Source organism: Dendrobates tinctorius, unplaced genomic scaffold (genome assembly GCF_039654945.1).
Source record: "Dendrobates tinctorius isolate UK_male_01 unplaced genomic scaffold, ASM3965494v1 ptg000051l, whole genome shotgun sequence".
In the NCBI taxonomy this organism is placed as follows: domain Eukaryota; kingdom Metazoa; phylum Chordata; class Amphibia; order Anura; family Dendrobatidae; genus Dendrobates; species Dendrobates tinctorius.
The window spans coordinates 24,450,262-24,470,131 of NW_027361719.1; the positions used below are offsets into that span (position 1 = coordinate 24,450,262).

The following is a 19,870-nucleotide window of genomic DNA, read 5'->3' on the forward strand; positions in this document are numbered from 1 at the left end:
CTCCACTTAAATCAAACTTCTGTGAAATAACTGTCCACTTAGGAAGCAAAACTGACCATAAATTTCACATGCTGTTGTGCAAATGAAATGGACAACAGATGGAAATTATTGGCAATTATCAAGACACCCTCAAGGAGTGATTCTGCAGGTGGAGACCACATCTCAGTACCAATGCTTTCTGGTTGTTTTGGTCACTTTTGTATGTTGGTTGTGCTTTCACACTTGTGTGGGTTGTAGAGTCCATCTCATGCTACCACAAGTGGCTCAGGTAGTGCAGCTCATCCAGGATGGCACATCAATGCGAGCTGTGGCAAGAAGCTTTCAGTGTCAGCATATTGTCCAGAGGCTGGAGACATTACCAGGAGACAGGCTAGTACACCAGGAGACATGGAGGGGGCCATAGGAGGGTAACAACCCAGAAGCAGGACCACTACCTCCACCTTTGTGCAAGGAGGAGCACTGCAAAATTACCTCCAGCAGGTGACAAATGTGCATGTATCTGAACAAACAGTTAGAAACTGACTCCATGAGGATGGTCTGAGGGCCCGACGTCCACAGATGGGGGTTGTGCTCACAGCCCAACACGTGCAGGATGCTTGGCACTTGCCACAGAACACCAGGATTGGCAAATTCGCCACTGGCACCTGTGCTCTTCACAGATGAAAGCAGGTTCACACTGAGCACTGTTATGATTAGGTCACCGAGGAGGATAGCTGGGGAATAAGCTAGGCAACCAGATAACCAGAAAGGTTGGTAACTTAGTGGATTGCAGACCCCTAAATCTAACACTACTAGAATTTGCTGTGGGACGTACCTACAATGCCCTTGTCACCTTGGCACAGCCAAAGAATTAACTAAGCCTAAAGCAAGAAAGGGGAAAGCTAAACTGCCCCAGAGTAGATGGCCCCCAAACATAAATTGCCGGTGAGACAAGATGGGGCACAAACACAGGCAGAAACTAGAGTAAGTAAATGATGGGGCCCAAACTGGCTAGATATGACAGCAGGAAAGATACTGTCTGCAATCGTGCAAAAAAACCCTAAGAAAAATCCAACACGTCTGATATGCAAAAATACTGAAGCCACACAACCTCTCACCCCACTGGATCAGAATTCTGGTGTGAACTGGAAGCAAAACAAAAGATACTGATATAACAGGGGATTAGCAATACTGAACAGACTGACATGAGCTGTGGCATATGGAATGGGGTCCAGCACAGGTCCCAGCAGGGAAGAATGCTGAACCCACACAGCAAAGCAGAGAAGGGCAAAAGGATTCCAGCAAACAACTTATCTGAATGATGCAGGGGGCAAGCGGACTTCAAAATGCACAGGAAGAAAACCAAATCTCCAGCAACAACTGAGGGAAGCTTGCTCACTTAAATCTTTCCAGTCTGTAACACCTGACCTCCAATCATCCTCTTCAGGTGATTGACTTCTGTCAACCCGACCAGCTCCATTACCCACAGCAACCATCAGAGGGAGCCCAAACTCTGAAGTCAAGTGTTCACAACAGAACACATTTCAGACGTGACAGTCTGGAGAAGCTGTGGAGAGCGATCTGCCTGCAACATCCTTCAGCATGAGCGGTTTGGCAGTGGGTAAGTAATGGTGTGGGGTGGCATTTCTTTGGAGGGCCACACAGCCCTCCAAGTGCTCGCCAGAGGTAGCCTGACTGCCATAAGGTACCGATATGAGATCCTCAGATCCCTTGTGAGACCATATGCTGGTGCAGTTGGCCCTGGGATCCTCCTAATGCAGGACAATGCCAGACCTCATGTGGCTGGAGTGTCAGCAGTTTCTACAAGATGAAGGCTATGGACTAGCTTACCCATTCCCCAGACCTGAATCCAACTAAGCACATCTGGGACATCATGTCTCGCTCCATCCTCCAATGTCACATTGCACCACAGACTGTCCAGGAATTGGCAGATGTGTTAGTCCAGGTCTGAGGAGATCCCTCAGGAGACCATCGACCGCCTCATCAGGAGCATGCCCAGGCGTTGTACAGTAGGGAGGTCATACAGGCAAGTGGAGGCCACACAATACTGAGCATCTATTCCTTGTCATGAGGCATTTCCACTAAAGTTGGATCAGCCTGTAATTTGATTTTTCCAGTCTTTTTTTTTTTTTTTTTTTTTTGATTCCAAATCCAGACCTCCATGGGATATTCATTTTGATTTACACTGATAATTGTTTTATTGTTCTGAACACATTCCACTATGCAATGAATAAAAATTTGCAACTGGAATATTTTAATTCAGAGATATCCAGGATGTAGTATTTGTGTCCCATTTATTTTTTTGAGCAGTGTACTAAAGTTACCTTGCCTAAAGGCGAATGGTAAAGCAAGCAATGTGAAATTGAGTGAAAAATAAAGGACAAAGAAAAATGTTTCTATACCACAATAGAATGAAGCGTGTAAAAATATATTTTTATTGATACATAGCACAAAATTAGCTTAAAAATTATATACTAAAGTTAGCCATAAGATGGCGCCACAGACCAGTGACTAGTAAATATAAATAGACTGAAGGTAAAATCAAAATACACTTAAGTGGTTAACAGTGAAAAATATGCACAGTTATAACATAACTAAAGGATCACACATGAAATGACTGCAGATGGACAAATGTGCAAATAGCAGTGATAAAGTTCTACCTTCAGTATGCTGCAGCGACAGGAGTCCCTACGTATGACAGAAGGCTGTCACTGCCGAAACATACGTAGGGACTCCTGGCATTGCAGCATACTGAAGGTAGTACTTTATCACTGCTATTTGCACATTTGTCCTTCCACGGTTATTTCATTTGCACTCTGTATTTTCGGGGGTGTCTTATTCTCATGAGAAACATTCCAGCGCGCTCTACCCTTACAAAAGGAACGTCCTGTAGTGTAAAACTAGTAGTCAGACATAGACCGTTCAGCAGAAAAGCAGACAACAAATCAAAGTAACAAACACTACAGTACGGTGCTGTAACTGCCTGACTCCCACACAGGGCCACAAAACATAAGGGCTCTAAAATGGCTCCCACATACTTTCTGGACACTGTACTGCTACCGTAACAATCGCCCACAGCAGTTTGCTTACTGTAGCAGCCCCAAATTTTCCCATCATCTCATTGCAGCCCTCAACATCCCTTTACAGTCCCCAATACAGCACCCCCATCATTCCATTACAGCCCCATCATTCTACAGTACAGTATTGCAGCCTCCCATTATCACAGTATCCCACTGCAGCCTCCCATGTGTGCACCATACACACCCACCCATGCACAGACACACACTTTCACTTTCTTACTGGGTTCCTCCTCGGTGCTGCTTTCAGTGCTTTGGTGGTGCAGGAGCCCTGGGCCAATCACAGCCCAGGAACAGAGGCTATGGATGACGTCAGTTGGCCCATGGTTCCTGCACTGTGATTGGCGCAGGGCTCATGGGCTGAGATCGGCACACCGCTCCGAGGCTGTGATTAACTCCTGCGAACAGCGCGACTGCAGTGGCGGGCACCGTACAGTGGGGACAGCGGGAGCGAGACACAACTGCATGCCCCATGCACAGAACAAGGTATGCCTTATTTTCAGGGGGGTGCCTTATATTAGCAGGCACAGTGCTCCCCCTAGCATGCCATACTTTCGGGGGGTGCCCTATTTATGGGGGAACGGGGTATGTTTGGGCGGCTTCGAGAGGGGGGGAAAAAAGGGACCTTTCCAGTGAACAAAAAGATCCAAGTGCTTATTGAGAGAGAGTGGAGGAAACCCAAAAGATCAGGGGCCCTTCCCTCCACCTCTAAGAGATGATACCCTTTTGAGCACAAAGATGCGGAAATATGGGACAAGGTCCCAAAATAGATGCAGCGGTATCCAGGTCTTCGGAAAAAAAAAAAAAAATCGTCCCTGCCCCTGGAAGACTCGGGGGTTCTTAGGGACCCGCTAGACAAAGCAGATTCATATTTGAGGCATGCATGGTAAGCAACAGCAGGAGGATTAAAGATGGCGATAGCAGGCACCTGCACGGCACGCTCCCTGATGATCTGGCTGCAGCAGTTAGAAGAGAAGCTAGCATCAAAAGTCCCAAGAGAAGATATTGGCAGATATGTATCTCTTGCATGGGGCAGCAGCTTTTATTCGGACTCCCATGACAGCACCACGAGAGAGGGGATCCGCCCTTTAGGAACAGGAAACCTACAGATACAAAAGGGCGGCACCTCTCCCATGCATCAGTTGGTTTCCTGTTCCTGAGGGGATGGGATCCTACAGAAGACCGGATCCCAGGGTCGGCCGGCTGATACAGGTAGCGAGGGGGTCTCCTTCCTCGGCCTGGTGCGGAACTCCTGGAAGACGCAACGGTGGCCCAGGATGGGTGGCACGGCGGTGGCGGATGCAGCAGGGAGCGGCGTCCGGAGGAGGTCCGTCTCCAGGGTAAGGCCGCCGCTGGTGAGTATGCCCCCCCCGGGGGCTCCCGGCTCCGGCGGCGCAAGTGCGGTGGTAACTGGGGCCGGTGCGGCTGCGGGGTGCTGAGACCATGGATCACTGCATTCCGGAGCGTTCCGCGTGACTTCCGGTCACGTCGGGGTCGCGGTGACGTCAGGGGGCGGGCGGAGGATGCGCTTCCGGGTCGGCGGCGCCACTGCGCAGGCATGAGAATCCAAGATGGCGACGCCCATCGTAAACGCCGATAAGCGTCGGCTCTCCGGCCAGGTGCGACGCCAGCTGGGGAAGGGAGCCCTATTAAGGGGGGAGGGGCGCGGCAGGAATACTGCTGTCCGGAGGAGGGGTATATAGGCAGGACCCTGGCAGGGTGCCTTGCCTTGGCCACATTATTGCGAGCAATAATGGAGAGCAATCGGCAGCAGCGACAAGCATCACTACCGCCCCTGGATGACCTTCGGCAGGGCAAGCAGAAAGAGTCCCGTGACAGTAAGGAACGTGCGGGACGAAGTGACCAATCCATTCATAAAAGCTCCTCTAGGCAGACAGGAGCATCGACTGAGAAGAATCCCCCTCATTCTCCGGTACTTGATTGTGGCACTGGTAAGTGATCTTCGTGAAAGTTCACTCAGTGACCGGACCCCCCCTTCTGTGTCTTATTCTAGGGGAAGAAGGCTACAAGTAAAACTAAACACAGGGAATGCGCACTCTGCGCATGCCCATTACCAGACTCATTCCCCAAAAAATTGTGCCCCCCCTGTATTCAGCAGACAGTGGCGGAAGAGTCGCCCGCGGTAGCAGCGAGTTTAAGGGACATAGTCAGGGCAGAAATGAAAGAAACCCTAAAGTCTTTGTCCCAGCCGGAAAGTCTAAGGGATGGGGTCCCGGTGGAGTCCGATTCCTCGGCAGAATGGAGGAGAATTAGAGACTCCCAGGCTTCATCTCCCTCGTCCTCAGGAGAAGAGGACTCTGGGCGGTTTTGTTTGCCACTTGACTGGGTAGACAAGCTGGTCAAAGCAGTCAGAGGGACAATGCAAGTGGAGGAGCCTAAGCTCCAGTTATCCATGCAGGATGTTATGTTCAGGGGGCTGGAGCAGAGGAAGTGTAGAGTCTTCCCATTAAATCAGAAAATCCAGGATCTGATCCACAGAGTGGAAAAAAACGGATAAAAGAGGGTCGCTACCACCAGCCCTCAAACGCAGATATCCCTTCGACGATCCGGCAGTGAATACTTGGGACAAGGCCCCCAAATTAGATGCAGCCATTGCGAAAGCATCGAAAAGATCCTCGCTACCCTTTGAGGACATGGGATCCCTTTAAGATCCCCTAGACAGGAAGGCAGATACCTTCCTTAAGAATACCTGGGAAATGGCTGCCGGGTCCTTAAGACCAGCAGTGGCATCAACATGCACGGCCAGGTCCATGATAGTCTGGTTGGACCAGTTGGAGTCACAATTAAAACAGGGTACGTCGAGGCAAACAATTCTTGGGGCCCTACCAACAATCCAAGAGGGAGCAGCATTCCTAGCAGATGCCTCAGCGGATGCAGTAAGAATGGCCGTCAGGGCAGCAGGTCTCTCTAATGCGGCTCGTAGAGCCCTGTGGCTAAAGTGCTGGCAGGGAGACATTCAGTCCAGGGCGAAGCTCTGTGCTATTCCGTGTGAAGGTGAATATTTGTTCGGCGCAGTCCTGGACGAACTGCTTGAGAAGGCTGGGGACGACAAGAAAAAATTCCCAAATCTCTGGTCTGCATCCTACCGACGTCCATTTGGTAGAAGGAGATTCGGTCAGGGGAGAAGGCGCAATTCTTCGCCTATTAGAGACCGTCCCAGATGGGAAGATAGAAGGAGAAGAGGTACGGGCTACATGTTCAGACGCTCGTCAAGAGATCAAAAGAGACAGAATCAATGACTAGTAATTCCCGTGGGGGGTAGACTGTCATCCTTCCTTCCGGCATGGTTACAGATTACAAATAGTGACTGGGTGCGCAAGGTAATATCCACCGGGCTTAGATTGGAGTTTACCCAGGTCCCGCGGGATACCTTTAAACCAACTCCTTTAAGATCTTCACCCCTCAAACAAGCAGCTTTAGAAGCGGAGGTCTTGAGCCTTTGCCAGAAAAACTGATAGAGGTTCCAGAATCTGAGAGGAAGAGGGTTCTACTCTCCATTATTCCTAATCCAAAAACCTGATAAAACATTTAGGACTATTATGAATTTACGTTTCCTTAATGAGTTTTCGGTTAATCGTACTTTTAAGATGGAGTCCATCAATACAACAATAAAAATATTGTTTAAAGGGTGTTTTATGGCAGTCATAGATTTGAAAGATGCGTAGTATCATGTACCTATCCATGCAGATTTCCAGCAGTACCTGAGTGGCGGTTTCAGTAGACGGCACAGTCCGTCATTATCAGTATAGAGCCCTTCCCTTTGGTCTCTCAGCAGCGCCCCAGGTATTTACAAAAATAGTGGCCGAGGTTATGGCTCATTTACGGGAAGTGGACCTCTTAATTGTTCCATATTTAGATGATTTTTTGATTGTGGGAAAATCGGTGGGCCATTGTATATCCCAGATAGAAAGAGCTAAATCCAGGTTAGAAAACCTCGGATGGATATTAAACTACGAGAAATCCCGACTCCAGCCCTTAAAGATACAGAAGTTTCTAGGCTTACTATTAAATTCAGAAACTCGGCAGTGTCTATTGCCATTGGATAAATTGCAAAAGATACAGCAGCAGGTTCTTTGGGCGATTGATAATCCTATGACCCTCAGACAGGCCATGTCCCTGTTAGGCTCTCTAACCTCATGCATCCCAGCAGTCAGGTGGGCACAATTCCATACTAGAGCCCTTTAGAAGGACGTCCTGGTTAATAGCAGGGCCTTGGAAGGCTCCTTACAGGGTCGAGTGTTGCTAAGCCCCTCAGCTGTTACATCGCTTAGATGGTGGCTCAATGACGAGAACCTAGCCTCAGGGGTGCCCTGGATAACGCAGATAACCCGTATTATAACCACAGACGCTAGTCCCTTCGGTTGGGGGGGCCCATATGGGGGACATAGTGGTACAGGGACATTGGGATTCTGATGCAGAAATCTCATCCAACCAGAGAGAGCTATTGGCGATAGAGCGGGCAGTCAAAAAGCTCATTATGTACCTACAGGGCCATCACGTGAGGATACTCTCGGACAACCAGGTAGCGGTAGCATATGTCAACCACCAAGGTGGAACCCGCTCCGACGCCCTGATGCGGATAACAGAACGTCTCCTTCAGATAGAAAACTTTCCTCTGCTATCTTTAACGGCCCTCCACATCAGAGGAAAGGACAACGTGAAGGCAGACTTTCTAAGCCGCAAGGCTCTAAAGCAAGGAGAATGGGCTTTGAACAGGGATATTTACCACCAGATTGTCCGCAGATGGGGTCAGCCAGAGGTAGACCTCTTTGCCACCAGAGAAAACAGGAAAGAAAAATCGTTCTGCTCTCTGAATCCCAGGGAAAATCCACTGGCAGTGGATGCCCTCCTGATAAGATGGAACTTTTCTCTGGCATACGCCTTCCCACCATTAAATCTTCTACCTCTGGTAGTAAGGAAGATCAGGGAAGATCGGGCAAGAGTCATATTAATTGCCCCCTTTTGGCCCAGGAGGACCTGGTTCGCATGGTTGAGGACCATGTCGGTATGCGATCCCTGGGTACTGCCAAACCTTCCGGATCTCCTCTACCAGGGGCCAGTCAGCCACCCGCAAGTAGCGGGACTCAATTTGACGGCGTGGTGTTTGAGAGGACACTATTAAAGGATAGAGGGATCTCCAAGAATTTAATTGATACCCTCCTAAAAAGCAGAAAACTAACTACCACTAACACCTATGCTAGGACCTGGAAGCGATTCCTGTCCTCCTTTCAGTTTGATGTCAGAGACGGAATTCCCACGAAACATATTCTGGAGTTTCTCCAGAAGGGTCTCGAATTGGGTCTCTCCACAAGTACATTAAAAGTACAGGTTTCAGCCTTAGGAGCCTTGTTTGCATGTGATATTGCCAATAACTATTGGGTAGCAAGGTTCATCAAAGCGGCGGCTAGATCAAGACCCACACACAAAGACAGATGTGTGCCTTGGGACTTAAACTTAGTCCTTACAGCCATGACAAAGTCCGTTTGAACGTTTGGATTCTGCCTCATTAAAGATTATATCTCTTAAGGCAGAATTTCTGGTAGCGATAACATCTGCACGTAGAGTGAGCGACATACAGGCACTTTCCAGATTGCCCCCTTACACAGAGTTCTTACAGGATGGAGTAATCCTAAGGCCAGATCCAGCATACCTTCCCAAGGTAGCATCACAATTTCACAGGACACAAGAGATAGTTCTGCCTTCCTCCCTAATCCGACCAACCTTAAGGAGCAAAAACTTCAGGCATTAGATATTAGGAGATGCTTACTTAAATATTTAGCAGCCACGGATCCTTGGAAGAAGGAGAATGCATTATTCCTATCCCTCCAAGGTCCCAGAAAAGGTTGTAGGGTATCAAAACGCACATTAGCAAGGTGGATTAGGGAGGCTATCTCTCTTGCCTACACAGCAGGTGGAGGTCTGGCTCCGCAGAACCTGAGGGCGCATTCCACTCGTGCCATGGCATCATCTTGGGCAGAAAGATCTGGAGTGTCAATTGATCAGATATTTAAGGCGGCCACCTGGTCATCTCCTTCCACCTTTTTTAACCACTATCGGTTAGACATGGGTGCCTCCTCAGATCTCACCTTTGGGCTAAGGGTGCTGCAGGCTGTAGTCCCTCCCTAAATTAACTTTACATCTCTGTAATTCTCTCGTGGTGCTGTCATGGAAGTCCGAATAAAGTATTAAGTTACGTACCAGTAACTATTTTTCGGAAGCCCATGACAGCACCCTTAGTTCCCTCCCTTGTTCACATCTAGGGGTGCACTCCTTTAGAAGATTGTCCACAATTTACGGTATGAGGGAGATGGTATAAAAATATTTCTGGTAAATAGGGTAGATAGGTTGTGTACTAACCATGGTAGCCTCTCAAGCTCTGTAATCCAACTGATGCATGGGAGAGGTGCCGCCCTTTTGTATCTGTAGGTTTCCTGTTCCTAAAGGGCGGATCCCCTCTCTCGTGGTGCTGTCATGGGCTTCCAAAAAATACCGTTACCGGTACGTAACTTAATACTTTTTGGCAAATACCTCGGCAGATTCTATGAGGTTGATGGCTAGGGCGGCAGGATTATCAAATGCTGTCAGACGTGTGTTATGGCTTAAAGGCTGTCCAGGTGACCTGCAGTCTAAAGCTAAACTGTGCTCTCTCCCCTGTGATTGTCGGTTCTTATTCGGGAAGAACTTAGACGCTATCCTGGAGAAAGCAAGCGATCGGAAAAAAGGCTTCCCCAGGTTCCCGACAGAACAGAGAAGACAGCCCTTTCGGAGGCGAAGATTCAATAGGGGGCATCCTCCGGCCGACAGGAGAAGATGGGAGGATAAAAGGGAAAAAGTCGGGATTTATGTTTGGTGGGGGCACCTCAAAGAAATCGCCACAGTGACGCCAGTATTCCAGTTGGGGGGGGGGGGGGGGGGGATTGGGACTTTTCCCAAGCCTGGGAAAAGATCTCCTCCAGTACCTAGATCCTGGGCATCTTAAGAAAAGGCCTGAGACTCCCCTTTGTCCACCAGCCAAAAAGCGTGTTTGTCATTACCCCTATCAGAAAGGCGACTGAAGAACAGTTGGCCTTGGAAGCAGAGATCCTGAACCTGATAGACAGGCAGGTCCTTTACGAAGTCCCAGACACACAGGAGGGAAGAGGGTTCTATTCTCCCCCCCCCCCCCCCCCCCCCTCTTTTTCTGATAAAGAAACCAGATCAATCATTCAGGAAAATTTATAAACCTCAGGGCTCAGTGTATGAGGAATCAGACTTGAAAGTCCCACCCGTTTTTGTACGTATCCACCAACATTTTAGCGGCTCCCGGACGGGTGACACGGACACTGCAACGTTTTTTACTTTGACGGACTGCTATTTTGAGGTGCGCATGCCCTGCTGGGAGGCATTTTAACCCATACATGCCGTCCCAGGAGCCGCTAAAATCTCTTGCCCCGCTCTCTTCTTGCGGCTCGCCCTGCTACCTCGGCGGTACTTTTTTTTTTTTTTTTTTTTTTTTTTTTTTTTTTCCCCATGCCTGCGGTTCCTTAACATTCCTACATCGGCGGATCCCGTCAAAGCAACGGTCCGGTGGCACCTGTTGGTGTCTCGATGGACACGGATCCGTTCTCTGCCTTTTTGGCAGCTGGCAACTGACGGGAATAACGTAAATGTGAAACAGGCCTTAGAAGGGCTAAGGTTGCTGAGAGCTCAATCTGAGCATGCGTCGCTCCCTTTGGCCATTTTCCCAGAGGCCACCACATCGCAGCAATGGATGTGTGCCCTCCAGGCTTTCACAAAATGCTAGCAGAGCCCCGAGCACCAGCCTGGGATGGAACTCTTATCACTGGACCACAACATCTCCTTAACCCCCCCCCCCTCCACCAGCGCTGCTGATCCTTCAACCCCCAACTGGTAAGCTGAAGTCAGACTAAGACGGACCCCCATTTGACATTAATTGTTCCCTATTTTCCTTCTGAAAATTACGGGTGCGTCTTATGGTCCGGTGCATTTTAAAGTCCAAAAAATACAGTAATCAAAGGAATTGCAGCCAAAATGGCATCTTATCCAGTAGACAAATTAAGGTTATATGCAGATTAAAGCAACTTGACATATCCACGTTCCATGCATTTCAATGGATATCGGTTGCAGCAGATCCATGGGTAAGCCAGTGGCCATTTTAGACATGCATGCATATGGTCAATCCTGAGGAAGAAGTAATTTTGCAATTCAACACATGTTGAATAAACCACTAGCTTTTCAACTCCTGTACCAGGATAGAAAAATATTCAGGATTGAGAGTCCTCAGAATATTTTTCTATCCACTGGCTAACACGGTACAAAGATATACATCTTTCCTGTACCAGGATATACATCTTGGTTCATTCAGCAGCGCACAAACCATCCACAAAATTTCCTTTGATCAATGACGTAGCACAGCTCTGACACTCTGTATTTGGTGTGCCAAGGCGGGCGGCAACATTTTCTTAATCTCTGATGCCAGATGGCCAGCCAGTAACAGTATTGCCACAACCTAGAAGGCTACAGCATTAGTGACAATCCTCCACATGCTTATTGACTGCGTAACAGGTGCCAAAGACGCAGAGCGGGGATTTGAGTTTTACATCGATCACTGTCAACTGCTTGCCTAGTAACTAGCACTTCAGAACACCGTACTACTCAAAATATAGCTGAGTATCACTGAGCATGGTCACTGATCCCTATTAAAGATACTATAAACATCAGCTCAGGGAAGTAAACAGAACTTATTTAGACAGCAATAAAAGAAGCAAACTTACATCCTCATTGCAAAAAAACATGGTGCTCCTTTTTGTATTAAAGCACAAATGCCTGCCAAAGAATGTTCTAGTTGATAACAGTGGAGAAAACTAATTCTCTTAAGAGCCTGTCACACTAAGCGATATCGCTAGCAATATCGCTATAACGTCACTGGCTTTTGTGACGTTATAGCGATATCGCTATGTCTGATACTTGCGTGAGAACGTCCTGGGCTGTTTCTCGTCAGCTTCCTGCTGTGAGGACGAGCGACGCGTGGACGCGGGCGGGAGGACGTCAGGATCGCCTCGTCTGACAGGTAAGTGGCAACCCCCGTCCCCAGCGATGTCGCTGGTGAGATCTGCCTGTGTGGCAGCTCACTAGCGACCACTTAGCGATGTACCAGCGATCCTGACCGCCTCATATCGCTGGTCGGGATCACTGGTACATCGCTAAGTGTGACAGTACCTTTAACACGTCATCATGATCTTTTATAACTTGGATAACCCATCCTCCATGCATGATCCACTTGAAGCAATAAGCAAAACTAATGAACCCCTTATCACTTCCTAAACTTAATGGCAATGATGGTGTAAATTTGACTTGCCCAGCTGGAAATTCTTGGCACCTTTAAAAAAAAAAAAAAAAAAAAAAAATTGTATATCTCTATCCCGAATGGGGAAAACCCATGGCCCGGATCGCCTTCCGATGAATTCTTTATAATTATTAAACTATTTATTCTCTCATTTTAGAAAGGAATTGAACAGATTTACTAAAGTGCCCTCCCCGCTCCACCAACAAGCAAGCGCTGGAAGCGGCATCTGACCGGAGCACCTTGGTCCAAACAGAGAGAATCATTCTTGGGGCCCACTATGTAGCTACAAATAAATAAATACAAGGCCACCGATTGTGTGGTAAAATGCACTAATATCAGGGTATAATATAAGGTAGTACACGTCTTGTGTAGCAGGGGGTTGGGGTAGCTAGCCGCCTCATAGAATATAATGTAGCCCCCCTCCTAGAATATAATGCAACATCCTCATAAGGTTTAATGCAGCCTCTCCGCAGAAAATATTGCAGCCCCCATAGAATATACTGTAGCGCCATCATGGGGCATAATGCAGTCCCACTCCTATAGTATGATGTAGCCCCTGAAGGAATAATGCAGCCTGTGCTGTTCCGTCTAAGTTGTGCTTCTATGGCTTCCATAGATTGTATGTATTTTTCATGCTGTGTATAGTCTAGTCTTGCATGTGCTCTGCTGGTCTTTTTTTTTTTTTTTTTTTTTTTTTTTTTTTTTTTTCTATATAGCAGTTAATTAATCCTCATGGCATGCCTTCCACTTCCAGGTCAAGGTTCAGGTCTTCTCTTCTTTCTAGCAGCCATTGTTAGTTTCACTTTCTCTGGGAGAGACATGCTTTGCACAGAGCTGTGAAGGGCATCAGTTTTCGACCACTTTGCTGTACCACCTTGGTTGTTACACCTGCATTTCTTGAGAAGTACTGTATTACCAATCATATGCTTTATATCCGGACTTCCAAATAAAACAAGTCTGGACTTCACAATCCCTGGTGTGCATCATATCTCTGGATGCCGAACAGCATTGGTCCTGTCTGCTCTGCGTTGAGGAAATGGAAGGTAGGAATCTCTCCCAGCTCCAATCAACTACACCTCCATTCGCCTCATGTGGGGACAGAATATAACCCCCTTCACCTCATCATTGTTCTCCCCTCCACCCCTATCATTGCCCATTCCACCACCTTGATCATGGCTTCCTCCCCCAACACCGTTTCCTTCTCCCCCACCATCCCCGTTAATATCCATATGCTCCAATAAACTAACTTTTCTTAAATTCATACAAAATGTTATCCCATTGGTACAAAACCATAAAACTTCTGGAAGACTTTGAGATTTACATCTGCAGCATAGATTAGTTTGATCCAAAGTGCCCATATTCTGATTCTGTCCTAAGATAAGAACACTCTGGATGGAGATAAGTATCTTATGAAAACTAGGTCTAATTGGTCACTTTAACATCGGCAGAAGTCTTATGATCATGCTCATCAAAACTTTTCAAACCTAAAAAGCATGACCTGTTCGTACTACTAGGAGCTGCCAAACTAATCCCCTTACTTTGGAAATGAGAAAGGCCTCCTAATCACTCACAATGGATGCTAAAAATCAGTTTAATCCACTGATTTGGGAAACTCTCATACCCACCCAGTTCTTTTTTAAAATATGGAAACTTTTGGCAAATGGAACCCCCAACCTAGGTAGATTCCGAAGTGATCTGCCTGATGGCCATTTCATATGGTCATCTATCACTCTCCACCTATAGCCCACAGGAACAAACTCCCAATTTAATGCTTCAAACCAGGGGTGGGCAATTTTCCTGAGGGGCCACATGAGACCATGACTGAGGGTCGAACCAATAGCTTGAAATTAATTCTACTCAATTAATAATAATGAATTAATATTGAGTATTGAGCAGAATGAAGTATGCTGATACCCCCTATATATCTTTAACCCCCCACACAGCCTACCTACATATGTGGAATGAGCCCCACACAGCCTACCTACATATGCAGCAAGAGCCCCAGTCTCCCCATGTACGGCATGAGCCCCACACATACTCGCCATATACAGCACAAGCCCCACACTGCCTCTCTATATACTGCATGAGCCCCACTCAGCCTTCCCATAGCCTCCCCATGTGCAGCATGTCACCCCTCCCATAGACTCCCCATGTTCATACACATGAAAATAAAAAACACTCGCCTCGATCCCATTCCCAGGCGCCCTACTTCTGCTTTTGTTGTCTCCGATGTGCTGACTCTCCGACGGTAAACAGCTGAAGTGATGAAAAGGCATCAGCTGTTTCACATGCTGATTGGTGGAGGAAGTGACCAGAGGCCCCTCCTCCACCAATGCTTTCTGCACCTAGGGAGACAGCGAGCGGGCAGGCACAGTGCCGCCATCGGACCTCAGGTTCCCAGCCCCAAGGCTCTCAGGCCGGACTGAGGCAGCCAGAGGGCTGGATGTGGCCCGCAGGCTTCTCACTGCCAAGGTCTGCTTTAAACTGATGCGCATCAGAATCTTTCAACCACTAGTAATGCGCATCTATACTCCTTACTCGCGTCCCTTGGATACCCGATGTGTACGTTAGTTACCAGCTCCCTGCATCAGCGTGCGCTGGTAGCGAACACCGCGACGCTATGTGCTCTGCGTCGCTGTGCTGATTGCTGGAGAAGCTTGACAGCTTACCAGCGATCCTGACACGTTGATATCGTTGTCGGGATCGCTGGTGAGTCGTTATGTGTGACGGGGCCCTAAGGCTATGCCTATGTTTAAGTGCTCGAGGGGGTTCAAGACAGTCCTGAAAGACTTGACTTGTATACATTCTTTGTGGGCAATTTAGATTTTGCAGTATTGATTTACAGTTAAAAACAAAAAACCCCTATCCATTAGCCTACCATGGATTCGTGGTAATGTATCAACACTCGGGAACTCAAGACTGGCATTTAGTACGCTAGAAATGATCAAATGTCTGCCATAGCAAGATGAACCAAATTCCTCAGGATGCCCAGACTTTGAAAAATATATATCAATTTCATAATGTCGGTGTCTAACTCACAGTTGATAAACATGGCCGATTTGGAGTAGACTTCTGCTATAATTCACTCCACTTAGAGTCAATATAATTTACGCCACTATCTGATGGCAGTTTCCAAGAGCTCCTTCTCTTGCACACTAAAGGCCCTTTTACATTTAGTGATGCACCAGCGATCCGACCCGGTCAGGATCGCTGGTGCATCGCTAAATGATCGCTAGTGAGCTTCCATACAGGAAGATCTCACATCGATGCAGCAGCGATGCAGCGCACGATACTCCCCTTTCACACACAGCGATCCAGACGTCCTCCCGCCCGCCTCCACGCGTCGCTCGTCTCACACAGCAGGAAGCGGACGACGAGAAATGGAGCCACCCGATCTCGCGCGATCAGCGATGGACAGCGGGGGAGCCGGTCGGAGGTAAGTATCACACATAGCAATATCGCTAGCAATATCGCTATAACGTCACAAAATCAGTGACGTTTTAGCGATATCGCTATGTGTAAAACCCCCTTAAATAGTGCAGATTTTTTAAAACCAAATGCTCCTAATTCTTGGTACACGCTGTCACTGTATAATGCCTTTTTCAGTTTACATCTAGCGTTGGAGGGGGGAAATCTGGCACTCAACTTGTCATATGACTAGTCGGTCAACGATCCCAGATACAATGACCTAATAATGGGTTTCAATTTTACTCTTGAAACTATGTAATGATGTGCTTACTGAATATGCACTATTACACATTGCTGTGTCTCTTCATCAGACGTGAACTTCGATCCTTTGGGGTTAGAGTTTCTCTCATTGAACCATGTTCATATAAAACATCAGCTACAGACGTGGGGACGACACTACAAAGCATTCGTTCTCTCTGGACCCGGGCTCCTCAGTGGGCCAAGGAAACATATGGACAGCAGTATTTTGAAGTCTGTGAGTATTTAAGCCTTTATTATAATCTTTATATAGTGCTAACATATTCCGCAGCGCTTTACAGTTTGCACACAGTTTCATCACTGTCCCCAATGGGGCTCACAATCTAAATTCCCTATCAGTATGTCTTTGGAATGTGGGAGGAAACCGGAGTACCTCGCAAACCACGCAAACACGGGGAGAACATACAAACTCCTTGCAGATGTTGTCCTTGGTGGGATTTGAACCCAGGACCCCAGCGCTGCAAGGCTGCAGTGCTATCCACTGAGCCAACGTTATTATAAAATATTCTGTTCTTAGCTACTCTAGTTACTAAAGAGCAAACTATTATTAGAGTGGAAATTTGTATTTGCCATTATAAGGGTTTTAAATACTAATTCAGATATTTTCCTTTTTAGATTGCAAATTTATCCAATATAGACTCTCTAAGTGCAACCCTCATGTACACCAAGTGATTGACTGCATGGAACATGCCCTGACTGCTGTATACCCCTGGACAAGATATTCTGCGGGATGGATTACCAAGCTCTTCTACCTCCCTGTCTCATATCTGCCAACTGTAATGTCAGATTACCTATTGGCTCTTCCATTGCCAAAGCCGCCATGTTCTTAACTTCAAACATTAATGAATGACTTCACAAACTGGTTCTCATGTTTGGGGGCAGAACATTAAATATAGATCAATCAACTTTGTGGTTTTTTTTTTGTTTTTTTTCCCCCCATATCAGCTTTAGTGCTATACTAATTGCTAGAGATGATCAGATCCAAATGATCTATGATGAGATTTGTAAGCAATTAAAATAAATGCCCAGAACCACTTTACACATGCTGCAGGCAGTGAGCGGACTAATGGCATCTGATGTTGCAGTGCAGGCTTCTCTATATTGTCCTGCAGCAATCCAATCATTATGTAGCATAGCCACAAGGAGTCCTGGCAACTTCTCAGACACCTGTCAGATGAATTCTGTGGTAACTGTTTCTTTGCTGACCAACTCTGAACTGGAAAAAAGTGACAAGCTGTGGTCATAAGAGGAGCTTGTTGGCATTGGTGATACATTAAGCCCTCATTAAACATAACTATGTCCCAGCGATCGGACATGATGGGATAGCTGGGACATCGTTAGGCTGTCACAAGACAGCCCCTCCAGCAATCAGGACCAGCGACGCTGGTTTCTAATGAAAACATCGGGTATCCAGGAGCCGCTATTCCTGGATACCCGCTGTTTACCTTGGAAACCGGCGTACATGCTGGTTTCTTGCTACCACGCGCAGCGATGCGTGCTGGCCAGCGTGAGACCAGCGATCGAAAAACGGTCCAGGCCGATCGATCACGATCAGCGATAACCAGCAGGGGGGCCGGTCGCTGATAAGCCCCCCCCCCCCCGGTCACACAGTGATCGCTGATGCGTGACAACCAGCGATCTCGCTAGCGTGTGATGGGGCCTTTACAGGCAATGCACGGAAAAAAAAAAAAAGCCTTGGCACACAATGAAATAGTAACTGCAACACTTCATTAGAATATGAAACAGCATCAGTGTTTTTTTTTTTTTTTGTTTTTTTTTTAAGAAATCAAGACAAGCCACTATCAATGTTCTCCTTCCACACCTTGGTCATCTTTCTGGTAACCAGTCTAACTGCATGTGATGCCTTATCAGCCCCATAATCCTCACCACCTACTGCTTTCATATGTGAGGGAGGGTCAGGGCCGTAGTGATGACCGAGGCCAGCTGTTTAGCCGTGCCCTGACCTTCCATCACATGAAGAGTGTCATTAATCCGCATACCTGTGACTTCACTTTCTGTGCCATCAGGGTCCTCTCTGCATTGCTGAAGGCCCCCCTATAGATGGTTCTGCACAAAAAGACAGTCCATTTCAAATGAACAACTTTACTAGTTTCTCTAGGCAAGCACATGCCTTAACAGGTTCCATATTGCGCATTTCTTCCTCTTTCCCTGCACTGATCTGTCACACAGCACTTACCCGGGTCCAACTGTATCATACGGTTCATCAGCGTCCTCCCTGTTCAGCTCTGCTATGGTTAGATGTTCCCTAGTCTGTTTTGCCCCAGACATGAGTATCAGCTTCCAAAGTCAACTGCCACATGGTGAGCAACCTGCCCTTCTATACTGTATGTCTCCTGCGGTGATGCACTATCCTCCCAGTCCAAACTCTCTGCGCTTGGGGGGGGTTCCCTCAGCCGTTTTGGCCCAGATATGAGGGTATCAGCTCATGCGATAGTTGCCACTTTCTGGAGCCAGCTTTGTCCCCGTACTGTCCTGGCTTTGTCCTTAGCCTCTGTTCCAACACTGTAGTAACCTGCTGCGGTTCTGGCCTTTTTTTTTTTTTTTTTGTGGATGGCTGGGCTTCTCCCTTTAAACATTACACAGTCACTGCTTCTATTCTGGGCTCTATAGCCCGTCAGTACGGTATGGCACCCTGGCCCGACTGAACTTTTAGAGGAAGTCCTCCTTCCCTGAACTGCAGCTGACCCCTCCTATAGTTAAGCTATGTACAGTACAATGTGTGAATTAACAAGACTGTTAGAACTTCATCTTGTGGACTACATGAGTACTACATGAGTACTGCACTCTCCCTATGTCAGAACTACTATATATAGCAATTCAGGTGTATTTATATATATATATATGGAATATTTACACTAAGAAAGGGAGCGGAGTATTACACTATCTCAGTACGCCCCTTACACATACGCTTCCTCCTCTACCTTTATTGCATCATCCATTCTCTTATTGTGTAACCAAGAAGCATGCATTCAATTGCTATGTAATTTTATCAACCCAACTAGAGATGAGCGAATATTTCAATGTTTGGATTACGTTAATTGAATTTGCAATATTTGCCAATTAATTTGAATATTCACTGAACGCCAAACTCATGCACAACACCTTTAGCACGGCCCCAAATGCTGCCAAAACACATTAAATACGGGACAAACACCAGGAAAGTGGTCTCAATTCACCCACAGTACAGATTTTAGAATGGCACTGCAGCAATCAGCCAGGCATGAGGTATGGGGTCTTGCACAGCAATAATAGCTTTCAATTGAATGTCACAGTAAGACGAGATGGGTGAGGGATCAGTGTAGGGCCCCTTTGCTGGGAGCACTGTTAACACATGTAACACCTCTACCTGATATCATGCTGAGCCACACTCAAAGTGGCACAAATATCAGTTTTCTAGACTATGACGGTCAGAAAAATTTAAGAATAGTAACATGGGTAGTTGAGTTCAAGGAAGTGGAGGCCTGACTGTCTCGGAGGCCTACAGCAACACGCATGAAGGAGATCTAACCAGAAGTCTACAGATTTACAACAATTGGTGGCAGACACCAACACAGTGTCATCAATTGCAATAAAGTAGAATTAGTATAGCGGGGACTGACACCTCTTCCACTACAGCCATCCCAGCAGATGGAGACTGTAATGCAAAAAATGGTGGAATAACTATTCCGTATCATCTGAA

At 47.1% G+C, this 19,870-nt stretch overlaps 1 protein-coding gene across 1 annotated transcript in view; it reads left to right on the forward strand.

The window, feature by feature from the left end:
- The window catches only part of LOC141091335 (retinol dehydrogenase 7-like), a 36,437-nt gene extending 19,362 nt beyond the window's left edge, over positions 1-17,075 (forward strand). Inside the window, exons 5-6 of the mRNA XM_073576863.1 lie at positions 16,224-16,387; positions 16,786-17,075. Of these exons, the coding sequence (XP_073432964.1) occupies positions 16,224-16,387; positions 16,786-17,000 (379 nt within the window). The 3' untranslated portion in view covers positions 17,001-17,075. The remainder of the gene's footprint in view (positions 1-16,223; positions 16,388-16,785) is intronic.
- Positions 17,076-19,870: the final 2,795 nt, after the last annotated feature.